Source organism: Diabrotica undecimpunctata, chromosome 8 (genome assembly GCF_040954645.1).
Source record: "Diabrotica undecimpunctata isolate CICGRU chromosome 8, icDiaUnde3, whole genome shotgun sequence".
In the NCBI taxonomy this organism is placed as follows: domain Eukaryota; kingdom Metazoa; phylum Arthropoda; class Insecta; order Coleoptera; family Chrysomelidae; genus Diabrotica; species Diabrotica undecimpunctata.
The window spans coordinates 124,090,896-124,107,158 of record NC_092810.1 but is presented as its reverse complement, the minus strand read 5'-3'; the positions used below and the strand labels follow the sequence as shown (position 1 = coordinate 124,107,158).

Genomic DNA, 16,263 nt, shown 5'->3' with positions numbered 1-16,263 from the left:
TATTTGATTTCAAAGCAGTATTCACTAAGTATTAGACTCCACCGATGTATTCTACTGTTTCCATATTTGTTATTTAATATAGACGTTAAAGCTTGGTGATCTGTTTCTATTGTAAATTCATTACCCAACAAATAAAATCTTAATTTTGTGACACAGTGTATTATACTTGCTAGTTCTAATTCTGAAACTGAGTAACCCTTTTCATGTGGCTTTGTAATTCTTGAAATGAATTGTATTGGGTATTCGACCCCATCATGTATTTGTAATAATACCCCTGATAATCTCTCTATTGATGCATCTGTTCTTAATATGAATGGCTGTGTGTAGTCAGGATAGTATATTTTTAAATTTGACAGAAAAATGTTTTTAATTTCTTGGAATGCTAGTTCTCTTCTCTGATCCCATCTCCATTTTACACCTTTTCTCAGTAGTTCAAGTAATGGAATTTCTTTTATACTTAGATCTGGTATCATCCTTTTATAATAATTAATTATTCCAATAAATCCTCTTAAAGTTCTTAAATTGTGTGGTGTTTTATATTCCTGAATGACTTGTGTCCGTTCTGGATCCATTTCGATTCCCTTAGTATTAAGTTTATAACCTAAATATATTACTTCTTTTTGAAAAAATGTACATTTTTCTTGATTTATTTTTAGTCCAACTTTGTCTAATCTATTTATTATAATTTTTAGGTGTTTCTCATGATCTTCAGCCGTTTTAGAAAAAATTAATATATCATCAATGTAGTGAATTACAAAATGTTCATATTGATCCAAAATATCATGAAGACATCTACATAGAGCACTGCAAGATGATTGAAGTCCAAATGGTACTACTTTGAATTGATATACTACTCCATCTATCTGAAATCCTGTATACTGTCTACTTTTTCTTTCTAGAGGTATTAACCAGAAACTATGCTGTAAATCGATTTTAGTGAAAAATGACATTCCTGTAATTCTTCCTAATATTCCATCTATACTCATTGGTGCTTCAAATTGCTTTTCAGTAATCTTGTTAATATTCCTTGCATCCAAACATAACCTGATTTCACCTGATCTTTTTCGTACTACTACTATAGGGTTAATAAAACGTGTGTCTGCCTTCTCAATGATCCCATCTTCTAACATATTATTAATTGTTTTGTTTACTTCTTCTCTGTATTTATATGGTATTGGGTATGATTTTGTTTTAAAATCTTTTTCTTCTTTAACTTTTATACTATGGATATAATTTTGTGCAATTCTATTTTCTTTATTGACAAGTCCCTTGTGTTGCTGCAATATGGAAATGACTATTGATTTATATTCTTCAGGGCAATTTAAAACTTTTATCATATCTTCTTCTTTATAAATAAAATTATTCTTCATTATGTACTCATTATTCCTTGCTTCCAATTTTACGCACTCCGCCTCGTAGGCATCCATCTGCTTAAAATTTCCATTCCTTAAATATTCACTACAATAATTATTCTTTACATTCTTTTGGGACATTTCCCTATCATCAAAATACATTTCTTCTTCATAAACATCATTATTTTCTTTTAATAATATCCTATCAACTCTTATTCCTTCTTCTACCTCATCTTTCTGCATAAATTTAATTATTTGCCCTTCCAAAGTTACCATTTTTTCTTCAAAATCTATCTTTACTTTCTTCTTTTCCAATTCATCATTTCCCATTAATATATCAACACATAAATCCTTGACAATAAATCCTTGCATATTAATTTCTTTATTAAGAATATTAATTTTAAAATTGGCTAGTTTATCAATTTCACCCAACTTCTTATTATTTGCACCAATAATTTTAATTTTTGGAATCTTTATTATATCTGATAGTTTTAATGTATTAAAAATAAAATTCTCCGAGACTAAAGTACTTTCTGAACCAGTATCTATCATAATCTTAATCATTTTATTTTTGGCCAAAGCATTTATATAAATTAAATTAATAGATTCAATAATTTTATCTTCATCTAAAGAAATAAATTCAGAAGGTTTTTCATAATAGCAATGGCCTAACTTGTAATTCAGAAAGTTTACTGCACAAAATTTTGATTATTAGAATTGTCAGATTGTATCTGACCACTTGGATCTGATGTACTATGTCTTTCCCTACTATGACTTCTACTCACATTTTCTTGCCTTGTACGATTTCGTTCCCTGTCTTCGCAGCTCCTATTCCTTCGAACACAATTTACCTGTCTGTTATAGTTAGGTCGCTCTGTATTTCTTCTATTGTTAAAATCTTGTCTATTATTATTAGTACTGTTATTAAAATGTTGTCTATTATAATTAGTATTATTAAAATTTTGTCTATTATAACTAGTATTATTATTAAAGTTCTGTCTATTTGGATTACTGTTATTATTATTAAAATTTTGTAAACTATCACCATATCTATTATATGATTGTCTATATTGTTGATTATCATTATTATATTGAAAGTTATTATTGTTTTTTCTGTTGTTAATATTACTTGTCATATTGCCTCTTTGTATTCTTTGAATAAAATTAATAAAACTATCTATTGTTTGAATATTTTGTACAGTTACGGTTTGCACAACATCAGCATCAAAATGTCTAGATACATTTAAGACTGTTTCATCCTCTCTAAGTGGTGGTTCTAAATATTTTGCAACTGTTATCAATTTCAATGCATAATCTACCATATTTGATTTTAAATTTTGATTATACTTTCCAAAATATAGAATTTCTCTAAACTTGGCTTGCTCTAGTTCACCCCAATAATAATTTAAAAATTTATTTTCAAATGTTTGAAAATTATCTAAATCATTCTCAATACTAGCAAACCAAGTTGCTGCATTGTCATTTAATGTCACTCTAATATAATCTTTAATATCATTAATATTATTCACAAATCTTAATTTATGTTTTAAACTATTTATGTATACTCTAGGATGCAAATTTTTTATATTACCAGAGAATTTAATCCCAGTCTCATTTGTTAAATTTAAGTAAGGTCTACCTATGTCTCTCATTTGTGAAATATCATCTATTCTCTGTTCCACATTTCTTATTTGATTATTATTTATTTGGATATTTTGTTGTATATCATCTAATTTTTCTTCTGTGTTTCTCCTGTCTTCGTTAATTTTTACTTCTAAGTTACATTTCTGTAACTCTATTTTCTGTTCTATATCTATCTTATTATCTTGAATAATCCTCTTTACTTCTGTCCTCTCATTTTCTATCCTTTTCTTGTAGTCCTTCCGTATAATTTTTATTTCATTTGCTACTTTTTTCTCTGCAGCTTCAAGTTTTTTCTCCATTTGTTTTTCCATTTGTTTTACAATTTTATTATTATTATCTTCTATTTTCTTTTCTAATTTTCTATAATTCTCTTCCAATTTCTGTTCCATTTTTTTCATGTCTTCTTTGACTTCTTTTGAATTCTCTTCCAATTTTTTTATGTCTTCTTTGATTTCTTTTGAATTCTCTTCTATTGTCTTGTTCATCTGCATCATTAATGACATCAAAGCTGCCATATTGACATTTTCCTCTCTTTCTGGATTCATTTCTGCAGTATCTTGTGGAACTTGAACTAAACTCTCCTCTTGTATAGGTTGTGTTTCTACTTCCACATCTTCTTCATTCTTTTTGCTTCTTGTACCTTTCTTTCCTTGAGACATTTTGAGACTTTACTTGTTCAAATATAATTAAAAATAAAATCTATAATTTTTTCTTTCTACTGATAATTAATTTAATTATATGAGAGCACTTATCTTCCCAAACTAATTCTTTTAAATAGAGAGCCCCACGTTGGGCGCCAAATTGTTATGATGTGTTTTTTGTTTGTTTGAATGATGAGCAATGAGTATTTTTAATAATATAGGGTTTTATATCGCGGTTCTCAAAGAATTAGCTTGTAAGTACTTTTTTGAATTATCTTTATTATAACTATTATGAAACACACATATATATCTAACCTAGTCAATGTAAATTTAAAATAAACTATCTTTAAACTGATATTCTTATAAAACTAATTAAATTCTATAGACAATCTAAAATTTAAACAAACTATCTTCAAAATTGAAATTGTTATGACACTAACTAAATTATATTAACAAAATTTTGTACCTTTCTTTCACTAAATGCCTAAATGAACTATTTTCCACTAAGTATATAGATTCTAATCACCACTGAATGTCTTCGTACTTCAGTTATCCTTGTTTTTTGTGAAATTACTTTTTTCAATTATCAGCTTCTACCAATTTAAGATATATTTTTCTTCACCAGCATCTATACACCACCAACCAAACCAGCAAACTGCATTTATATTTATTCTTCTTTTCAATATACCAATATCCAATTATTATAAGTTGATTTATACTAATCTCCAACCATAATATAATTTAATTTCTTCCAATATACCTTTTTTTATCTTCAATAATTATTTGTGTATAATTATAAATGTGCATTATATGCATAATTTTTAATCTTCATTTAACTCACTATATTAAACTATTGGACTATTTGTACTTGATTCACTGACTCTAACTAACTTTCATAATAAACTGCTTGACTTCTGACTAAAAAACTTAAAAACTGCCATCTTGAATCCAAATCACGGGTATTTATATCTTTTGGACATTCTAGAACCATCTCGTAAGAGATCATGTTCCAATTTGTTCTATTTCATACTTGTATGAATTTTCTGGAACAAACCATTTCGCAAACATGGCCATCTCCGGAGATCCAGAGAATTCCATTCTTTTCTATTAATAATTTTGTTTACATTTAGGCTTTTCAGATCAGAATATATAATTAAATTAGTAACTTAACATTCTAATTTAATAAAATACACATTTCAAACAATATATTATTATAACCCACTTTATATTCGTAAATATTCTTAAACGTCACTTCAGAGTATAAATATCTGTCAATCTCCGAGAGTATTTTTGGTTGCCTAAGCACATGGCTCACTTATATATATTTACAATATTAAAATACAACTTTTTACAATTATTATATGCTAATTTATTAAAAATGCCCTCACATAAATATATTTTTATTAAATTCTCTAGTATATAACTTATTTAAAACAACCAAATATCTAATATTATGTAGTATATAACTTATAAATTATTTTCTATAAACCCTAATCGTCACAATATATATATATATATATATATATATATATATATATATATATATATATATATATATATATATATCTTTAAGGAATATGTCCGTTTAATTTAATATCAAAAAGTGCACTCGTAAGTGAATGGGATGTTTTCGGTCAATTTGGAGATAAAAAAGACAAGAGTTGTGCTACTTTATCTATTTATTGAAGACGTTTCGACCACTGTTCAATGAGCATCATCAGTTCATCTAAAAGAGTGTTATTAGCGATATATCTAATATGAAAAACAATTAAGTAAATGATCTTACCTTTAAGAGATCTGTAGCATTAAAATGTTATTATGGTGAAGAAACATCAAAAATTAATCTACTAAATACATCAGCATATTTGCTGATGTATTCTCTTTCTCGCCTCAGAATTCTGTGGCGTGAAAACCAAAAGTTTTTTCTCACATCACATACTCAATATACAATTTTGTAGTTTCTACGAAAAAGTCTTTTTGGTTCTATATATGTTAGTATGTATGTTTCTATTGATGTTCTTTGTTTTATTTCGTCATTACTTCTCCTATCCATTCTTGTTACTCTGCAGCATCTTCGCAGTCATTCCATCTCTGTTGCTACTATCTTACTGCTGTTTTTCTTGTTTATGATCCAATTTTCAGCCCCATATGTCATAATACTTCGCACTAATGTTTTATAAATCTGTGTTTTTGTCTTCGTATTTAGGTGTATATTCTACCATACTGAGTTAAGTTGTCGGATTGCTGTTCTTGTTTGTCCTAATCTTTGTGTAATTTCTTCCTCTGTTGTTGCCTTTTTCGTGATTATAAACCCCAACTATTTGAGTTTATCCTTTCCTTTGATTGTTACGTTGTCATCAATCTGTAGATCTTCTATGTCTTCTTCACTTGTAGATAGGTACTCTGCTTTCGCAAGGTTAATATCTAGGTCAGCCTTGGTATATTCTTCTTGTAGTTTCTTCATCATATAGCTGAGGTCGTCTTGGTCTTGTACAATCACTACTTGATCGTCTGCAAAGCTTAACGTATATAGGTATTCGTTCCGTACCGGTACTCCCATGCCTTCGCATTTTCTTTTCCATGTAGTCAAGGCTTTCTCTAAGTATATTTTGAATAGGGTTGGAGATGCGGAACAACCCTGTAGGAGCCCTTTTGTTGTGGTGAAGTCTCCTATGATTCTTGTTCCCATTTTAATGGACACTTTATTTTCTTTATACAGAGCTTTTGTAGCTTCTATGAGTTCCGTCTGTATTTCTAATTTGTAGATATAGTTCTGACCTTGGTACAGAGTCATACGCCTTTCTCAGGTCCACAAATGCCAAATTATTATCTCTAGTTTTTGCTCTTGTCTTTTCCAACAGTTGTTCCAGTGTGTATATGTGGTCTATGCATGATCTTCCTGCCGTGAAGCCTGCCTGATCCTCCCCGATTTTGCCTTTTTCGCATCGTTTTCTATCTCCTTTCTTAAATATAAATGTCATATATGCCTCCGTCCATTCCTTTGGGAGCTGTTCTCCATTTATGGCTTTCTGAAATATTCATTGTATCATCCGGTGTAATTTTTTTGATTTTGATCCCTATTTTATAAGCTCAGGTGAGATGCCTCCAGGTCCCGGTGGTTTCTTATTTTTGATTGCTTTTATGGCCGTTTTCATTTCCCTATCTGTTATTTCTATTTCTTGTTGTGGGGATCTGCTTCGTCTTCGCCTGTTTTCTTTTCCAATGAATTGTGGTCTTTCTTCTGTTAACAGTTCCTTGTAATAGTCCTTCCATTCCTTGTCCTGTATATTTCCTAATTTAATTTTTTCTTTTAAGTTTTGTTTCAATTCTCTCAGTACTTTCCATGACTCCGAAGTTTTTGTACCTCCTATGTATGTTTCAGTATTTAAGCAGGTTATTTCCTATTCTTCATTCTTTTGTTGTGTTATTTGTTTTTTCACTTCTCTATCTTTTTCTCTATATTCTTTATAAACTTCATCGTTGTTTTTAGTCAGCCATTTTCTGTATAGTTGCTTTTTTTCTTCAATTATTCTTTTTGTTGGTTCATTTATTTCATAATAGTGCTGTTTATTTGTTATATGTTCTTTTTCTTCAAGGGCTTCGAATGCTGCTTGTTTTATACTCGCCTTTATATGCTCGTATATTTCTGCTATGTTGCCGTATCTAAATTCTATTAATTTTTGGTCTAGACGTTGTTGGTATAGTTCTCTTATTGATTGTTCTTGGAGTAGTTCTATATTGTATTGTTTTTCTCTTATAGTGTTCAACGGTTCTTCTGTAGAGGGGGTCTTGTTATGTTTCCAATTAATGCCCATTTTTGCTGTCAGTAGTTTATGGTCCGTTCCACATTCTGCTCCTCTTCTGACTCGTACATCTTTGATCTTTATTGTGGTATCTTGTTTAATTATTATGTAGTCTTATCGATTTCAGCTTTCGTGTTTCTTGCGTCCATGTATATTTATGAATATTTTTATGTCTGAAGAATCTGTTGGTGATTTTTAGGTTGTTTAGTTCGCATAATTCAATCAGGCGTTTCCGTTAACGTTTTGTTCATCCTCTCCAAATCTTCCCACTACTTTATCGTTCTCTTTCCTTCGGTTCTGCCGTTAAGGTCTTCTGTTGTAACTATCTCCACGCTCTTCTTAATTAGCTCTATTTGATGTTGAAGTTGTTATGTGAAATGTTCTTTTTCTACTCTCGGGGAATCGTCTGTTGGTGCATATACTCCGAGTATCACTGTCTCTTTACCGTATATGTCTATATGCATTTTAATTATTCTCTTTAGTTTCTGTTATTACTAGTATGTCGATGTTGGTTTCTCTAAACTCCTTGATCACTTCCGTCGCCTTTTTGTTCCATCCTTGTATATTGCACGTTGCACATATGAATGTGTTCTATCTTTTCTTCGTTTTGATTTTTGGTTGAGCTTTGATAAGACTGGGTCTTCGTAACTTTTCGCAATATTACCCCCCCCCCCCCGAATCCGATGGGGCTCCTATCCTATAATATAGATTTCCACCCGGGGATGTGTTTCCGTGTTTGGCTTTTTTATCTTGCGATTTTCGTTCTTCTTACACTTGTGTTTTTTTTATGTATTTCCTATGTATACAAAAGTGACTTATTTATATTGTGACATGACATGTAATGTTTACTATGTAAAAATTATGTAACTTAATCTATATGTAACCAATTGTTTGTTGTCTGTTTGTTTATTTTATTATTTGTCTGTCATAATAAATATAATATAATGTCAGACCAATCAAATATACTGCTTAAAATGATCAAATCATACTGAGTCGTATCAGTTTTTTTAGGAACCAGGTGTACATAGTTTCAAAATTGTGTTTTTTGTAATTGAGTGAAAGAACAACATTATGTACATGATAAATTTTTAAAAATATCTTTTTTGGACTTTGTTTTAATACATTTTATTTGGCTATATAACAAAGAAGCACAAAAGTTACAACTGGACAATTTAGGAAAATATCAAAAACCACTAGTTTTTTGTGTAAATGGTGTTTTTTAATTTTCTTTAAAGGACAGTTTTGGAGACTCTGGAGTTTTTTTCACTCACCGATTTAATTATTGAACAATTCGTTATGACTATAGTTGGATCGAAATTAGGTAAACTTAGTACTTAGTACTTATTACTCATAGTTGTTTTTAACTTTAACGTAAATGGCACTTAAAGCAGAAATTATAATATTGGTAGCGTAAGTGAGATGTATATAATATGACGTATATATTTGCATAGACATACAAGATCCTTAGCAATGAAGCAATCAACTCGCTATTTTCAAAATTCGTTAATCGGTATATTAACTGAATTACTGAAGCTCTCCAGTCGGCGTTCGGCGTCATCTCGTTCCGCATAGCAGAGGTCGCAATCCGTAATCCCGCAACTTATCGGTCTATATATCTAAACATTTGCATACACCGCGCGCTAGAATGGACAGGAACTCATCTTTAACTCGCCGAGTTCAAAAATAAGGTGTGCATCGCATCAGATGATAGGCCGCCGTATTTTAAGTCGTCTTGATGTGTCCCAAAACCGTAACGACTCTTTTACACTGTCTTTTTATTTTTACTGCAAGCGATGAGAAGAGAATCTACGTACAAATTTAAATCAGGATATGCACGAGCTTGATGACATTTACTATGAGTGTCAGTTTAGTGGTGTGGATTTTTGTTTATTATGTGGTTCGTGCAAGTGTATTTGCATTTAGTGAAACACCGGCATTAGAAACAAAACTGTCCAAATGTTATGACGAGTTTAATAGGCCTCAGGTAATTAACTTTCTATCTTGTTAATATATTAAACATATCTAGACAAGAATTTAGAAATGCCAAACTGCCAAATTTTCAGTTACACTAAAGCATTACGTAAATTCAAAAATAAAGCGCAAACATAATTACAGTTATCTTTTTTTTTTCAATTTGTGTTGGGTTTCCATAAATATTTTACTTTTATAAATTAATTACTTCATATTGAGTCACAAAACATTATTTCTCTTTTCAAATATACCTCGGCTTTAACTACGTTTTCTGTTCTTTGCCTCTTCGTTTTTCCATCTCCATATTCAGCTATTCTTAGTCTTGTGTGATTCCCATTTCGACGTTGAGTGAATTCTACGTGCCGTGCAAACGTACATTGTGCATTTACAATCTTAACCGATGAGTTATCATATTTAAATTGATCCTTGAAGATCTTGACTACAACTATTCGTGGGTTTCGAACTACGAGATGATATTTTTCATCCTTATTTTTTCATATAGCCCATCTTTGTTATATGCTCTAGTTATTTGTTTCCTAGGATCTTCATTTTTTGATCATTTTTCAGTTCGATTATCTGTATCAGAGTATCAAAACTTATGATTTGTATTATGAACTATTAGTTAATTAAGTTTGAATTTTTATTAAAACATGAATTATTCCAGATCTTTTGAGAAGCGTTCCTAGTGGTTGTTTTCAGTTATTAAAACAAGTTCCCGAGTTATTTCCTTTCCTTCTAACGCATCTTGTAACGAAATTATTTTGTCTACCACATAGGGTATAATTATAGGGGTTTGGAAATTGGGACAGAAGTTACTGGGGTGGAGATAAGGCAAGCAAAATAAACGATACTGTGCGAACGGCACTCAGCGCTTATTTGGAGAGCTGGGGTCGTGGATAAGTAAATGGCAAGGGGTCGTGGATAAGTAAATGACAAGGGGTCGAATTGTGGTTTCTATTTACCCTTTTGTCCAGGAGATTTATTTAAGTATCCATTTGTTTCATTTTTTTTTGTAGTTGCCCCAATCCAACCCCATTGTCATTAACTTATCCACGCCCAGCTCTTTAAATAAGCCCTGAGTGCCGTTCACACAGTACCTATCGTTTATTTTGCTTACCCTATCTCTACCCCCAGTAGTTTCTGTCCCCAAATTTATACCCCCATAGCAATATCCTATGTGGTAGGCAAAATATTTTCGTTACAATCCTACTGAAGTGGCTCATCTTGTAGGAATTAGAGTATGGTATACAAAGTATACATGATTAAATTATTAGTACTTGCATGGCCGGACTGGCCGCGGGCCTTTTGTCTTCGTTGGCATATATCCATAAAAAAATTTGACGCTGAAAATGTTTTTAAATTTTTTCCCAAAGATAATGTAGCCACCGATCTCGCCATTTGATTGATTTATTGATTTAATTTAGCATAGTCGTTTTGCGAAATACAACTCTTATCAGATATCAGATAATCAAAAGCCATCGCACATAGCCCTAAAATGGTACCCATGGATTCGTGTTAATAGCTTAGATGCGACGTGATTCGACGAGAAAGAAACGAGATAAACAAATTTATTAAAAACGAAACACATTTAGAAGAAAACATGGGCAAACTACTTTCGATCCCTTTCGAACTTCAGAAGTGATGAGAAACGGAGAAATAAATATAAAAAAGGAAGAGGTAAAGGAAATACTCAGTAAATTAAAAAATAGAAAATCACCAGGAGATGACAGAATACCAAATGAACTCCTAACGTACGGAATTTGGTCGATCTGACCAAATAACTATTAAAAATAACCCAAAGAATAATAAAACAAAACACAATACCAACAAAATGGAGATCAAGCATCCTAATACTTCTCTTCAGAAAGGGAGACAAATTGGACACAGAAAATTACAGAGGAAATAATTTATTAGACACAACAGTATAATTAACATTAGTAAAGCTGGGTCAGCAAGTTAGGTCAAGAAGATCAATCACCGACGCTATATTTATAATGAGGCAAGTGCAGGAAAAACAATTAGAATACAAAAAACTGGCATATCTATATTTCGTGGACCTTAAGAATGCATTTGAGTCAAATTTAAGGACGTTATCCACTTATTGTACGCAAGAGGGATACTTCTAGGAATAATCAAAACAATCGAAAATATCTACGATAACCACACAATAAAAGTAAAAGTAGAATAAAAACTAACTGACCCAATTAAAACTGGCAATAGAATAAGACAGGAAGATTCCCTGAGTCCTTTATTGTCCAATCTATTCATGGATGAAATACTAGAAAAAGTAAGAACTTGTAGCAAAAAACTAAAAAAAGGATACCAAATGGGAGAATAACAACTTAATATAATGGGCTATGGAAAGTAAAGATGATTTATAATGTATGCTGCACCAATTAAGTATAACTGCCAGAAAATTTAACATTTTAATTTTCCCAAAATAGGCAAAGTGCACAGTTATAGCGCAACTTTACTAAGATGTAAATTGGAGCTGGAAGGTCAGATAGTAGAACAAGTGATAATGTTGACGTGAACAAAACAGAAGTGGAATATCAAGTGAATAGAGCAAACAGAAATGGAGAAATAAAAATATCGATAAAGAAACGAAAGTCACAATTTACTAAACAGTAATCAGACCATAATGACATACGCGGCAGAAACACGACCTGACACTTAGACTACAAAAATAATGTTAGAAATGGCCAAGATGAAAACTCTTAGAAAAATTGATGGTAAGACATTATCGGACAGAGCTAGAAGTACAGATATACGACTTATATGCAAGGTGGAGAACTTACTAGAGGTCATTGACGCCGGCAGCGGGGTACCTGTTCGGAAGGAAAGTACATAGCTATACAGCCTATACATGTATAGTTATATAATTTATATTGGTTAATAGTATGTGTAGATGCAAATGCACCCCCCTGACAAGCAAATGCACCCCCTTGAAAATAATTCTGGCAGCGCCCATGAGGAGGCACATTGAAAAACAGACAGAGTAACGTCTACATAAAAAGAAAACGAAGAAGAAGAACAGAATATATTAACATATTTTTTATTTCATTTTGGTCACTTATGTACTTGAATTTTTTGAAACTAGTCCGAAAAAGCGTCGTATATACCGTTAACGTATGTAGAAGTTCCCCGAAATTTTTCATAAATCTGGCTTTTATGTACCTAAACAATTATTAAATAAACCCAATCATTTCATTATAGTAACTTTAATTTAAAAAACATCATGGCTCCATAAATAACTTTTACAAATACATTGAAATTGTATTTTAGAAGAGTACGGATATTTTTATCAATAGAAAACTAGTTCATTCTAATTTATTTACTAAACATTTAGTTGTTTACTTTATTGTAATAACAATTTGGTTGGATGTAAGATATCATTGCTTAACGGTTCATATATTTCAAAATATATACTTTTTTACACTCTGTGAACAAAATAGGCCTTCATTTATTATCTATTTACCATCTTTTTTAATTTAAAGAAATAGCAAATAATGTAAAGCATATCTCAAAAATGCAGATACTATATAATTTAAGATAACAGAATTGTAAACAATAAATAAACTTTTCTTCTTCTTAATTCATCAGTCAATCTTTGAATATACATTTCCTCCATTTATTTCCATGTGCTTTGGTTTTGTGGGGTGTTTATCCCTTTTTTCCAGCTGTTTTCCTGGTATTATCATACCTTCTACAGTACATTCAACCAACTTACACCTCAAAACGATGAATGGAATTCATAGAAAACCTTTCATTGTAGTAAAAGGCACGGTAAACTGCACTGGAGTTCTCCATAATCTTTAATAACTTACTTTATTTGGAATATTTTTGCCAGTATTGTCAGTTAGAGTTAATTTGTATAAAATAAGGAGCAAAAATTTAAATGGAATTTTAAATATGATTGTTTATTTGGCTAATAATGAATGTATAAATATAATGGTTAACCTGTTGTACAATTATTTTGTAAATAACATTATAATAGTGTACTTACTGATTATTTAAAGTTATAAATCATCATCATCGTCACTAAATTCACTACCGCTATCATTATGTAAATCTATAATCACTGGATTTATTTCACTAATTTTATTTTCCCGGATCCACCACTCTTCTATTAATTTTTAACATTTATTTACAGTTTTGGCACATATTTCTAGAGTTGCAGTTTTAAGAGCTTCTTGCCACATTTTCCTAACTGCGCCGTCACTGTATCCACTGCATCCAACGTGATTATCGTAATACATTTTACATATACCCCAGATGTGTTCGATGGGATTAAAATGGTAGTGATACGGAGGTAACCGTAGTACTTGATGCCCATAACTTGATACAATTTGGTCAACTATAGAACCTGTTGGTTTTTCATTACGTTTCAAAATTTCTAGTAACTCTGATTTCAAGGCGTATTCCGGAAAATTGATATTGTTATTAACTAACCAATTTTTTATGCTCGGTAAGTTCCACGACTGTTTGGGTTGTTTCTCCAAAATCTCTGAATGGTAAGGTGTATTATCTAAAACTATAACTGATCGTCCACTCAGACTAGGTAACAGTTTCTCCTTAAGAGCGTAGGCACAAAATTTCGGGCCAATGCTTTTTAAATGCATTCATTTTTTTCGAATCCTGAGAGAACTAATCAGTATTTTTGAAAAATTTAAACGCAGAATAAAAGATTACATTATTACTGAGGGCCGAAAGTCCCTGAAAACTTCTATAACGTTTATTTTAATAAGTTACAGGGGTGAAAAAGAAAAGAAAATTTAGTGTGATTTTTAATTTCAAATATCTCATTCAAAAAAACTTCTTGTTTATTCTAAGGGACTTTCGGCCCTTGATAATAATGCAATCTTTCATTGTGCGTTTAAAGTTTTCAAAAATATTTATTAGTTTTCTCAGGATTCGAAAAAAATGAATAATGTATTTAAAAAGCATTGGCCCGAAATTTTGCGCCTACGCCCTTAAGCCATTTAACAAACATATCTGCGCTCATGTTTTCATTGTAATCAGCAGATTTTTATTTTGAAGAAAAAATCAAATCTGCGTTTTCTATAAAGCCTTCATTCCCTCCTGTATAAAGAATGATGTGTCTTTTGCCTTCGCTATCTCTGTGTTTTATGGATTTTATGCTGTCGTCTTGCCAAATTCTTTTAATTCCATCCTTTGCAAATATTCATGTCTCATCTAAGTATACGAATGTTGCATTTTCAGATTTAAGTCTAGTATATTCTCTCAAAAATTTAATTCTTTTGTGAACTACACTACTCCTTTCGCATAAAAGTAACCTTTTATTTTCTTTTTGAAATTTAAATCCTAAATCTCTCAACACGTTCAAAAGACTAGACCTCTTAATTTCAGAAACTTGCCTTTCTCTTATTTTGGCCAGTAAAGTATCTAAACTGACATGTTGATTGTTTTCACGCATTCGATACAAAATATTGCGAATTTAAAAATTTTCTCCATCAGGTAAGTCAATGCTCTTAGAATGTTTACGAGTTGTTTTCTTGTCTTCGTGAAACTCAGTCACAGTAAGATCTTCTTGAGAATCTCTGACAGTCTTCATTACAGTTTTTAGCTTACTCTCAATTATCTCGAGTGCGTCACAAACGCGTTGATTTATACATAATAATGACTTTAAAGGTCCACCATTGTCTCTTTCCTGGTAAAGTATTTATGCACATTTGCAATTAATTCATGAATATCCAACTTACGTCTAGGCATGATGGTCAGTTGAAACCACACGTTTGAATTACAATATACTGAGTTTAGATCAATATGACAGAAACTTTCTAACTGTTGTGCTTGAGAGGTAAAATATAATATAACATGCTTACCTATTAAGCAAATTAGCCTAATGATCATTAGAAATGCCGATTGTAATTTAGTTATGTTTGATAAAAATTAGAAATGGTTGGAAACCGTTCTTAATAAAATTAAAATGTTTCCCACAATTACTTTATTTTTAGTACAAGCATTTTTCATTTAGGTCGATCGGATAGCCAAGCGGGCTGAGCGGCTGGCTTCTCCTTCGCTTCACTGCGAGAGATGTCAGTTCGATCCCCAGCTCGGTGACAGAAAACAAAAAGGCTAACGCAGCAGTTTAAAATTATTCTAAAATGAATCTGCGGCTTAGTCTAGAATATGCTGGTATCTGATCGGCCTATGGTGGAGCAGTACGGCAAGAGATAAGGGCTTGCGGCTCGGTGATACTCCTCCATAGATCCCTACCGGAAGGGCGTGTGCCGCCTAAATACCGGGTATATATATATATATATATATATATATATATATATATATATATATATATATATACTATTATATATATATATATTAATCGATCACCGACTAATTAGATCTCGGGTCGTTCTAAACACTAAACTAGAAAGAATGAAATTACTCCAGAAACCAACTGCAGGGGTAAATATCACTAACCTAAGCAACAACTCGGAACGCTATCAAAATTTAATTCAAGAAAAATTACAAGACCCAACGAATAGCACACACTTAATGGAAACAATCTTAAATTGCGCCAAAGAAGTTGGAGGATCACAAGCACACAACAGCAATAGAAAACTTTCAGATGAAACAACAGCTCTCCTGAAACAACGAAGAGAAATGAAAATTAACTCCAATATTAATAGAATTGAATATACCGAACTGTGCAAAGTAATACGGAAAAAAATCGCAGAAGATATAAAAACCTACAATGAACGACTTGTACAAAATACAATCGAAAACCATAAAAACTATAGGAAAACCAAGAGGAAGTTGGCAATCGGTAGAAAGCAAATAATAGCATTGGGAAACAACAACGAAAGGATCACAAATAGGGATGAAATA

General features: G+C 31.3%; 1 protein-coding gene across 1 annotated transcript in view; it reads left to right on the top strand.

Annotated features, from left to right (window-relative positions):
• The first annotated feature begins 8,997 nt into the window (after window positions 1-8,997).
• LOC140447946 (laminin subunit gamma-1-like) overlaps window positions 8,998-16,263 on the top strand; it is a 157,497-nt gene continuing 150,231 nt past the window's right edge. Inside the window, exon 1 of the mRNA XM_072540897.1 lies at window positions 8,998-9,424. Within this exon, the coding sequence (XP_072396998.1) occupies window positions 9,284-9,424 (141 nt within the window). The 5' untranslated portion in view covers window positions 8,998-9,283. The remainder of the gene's footprint in view (window positions 9,425-16,263) is intronic.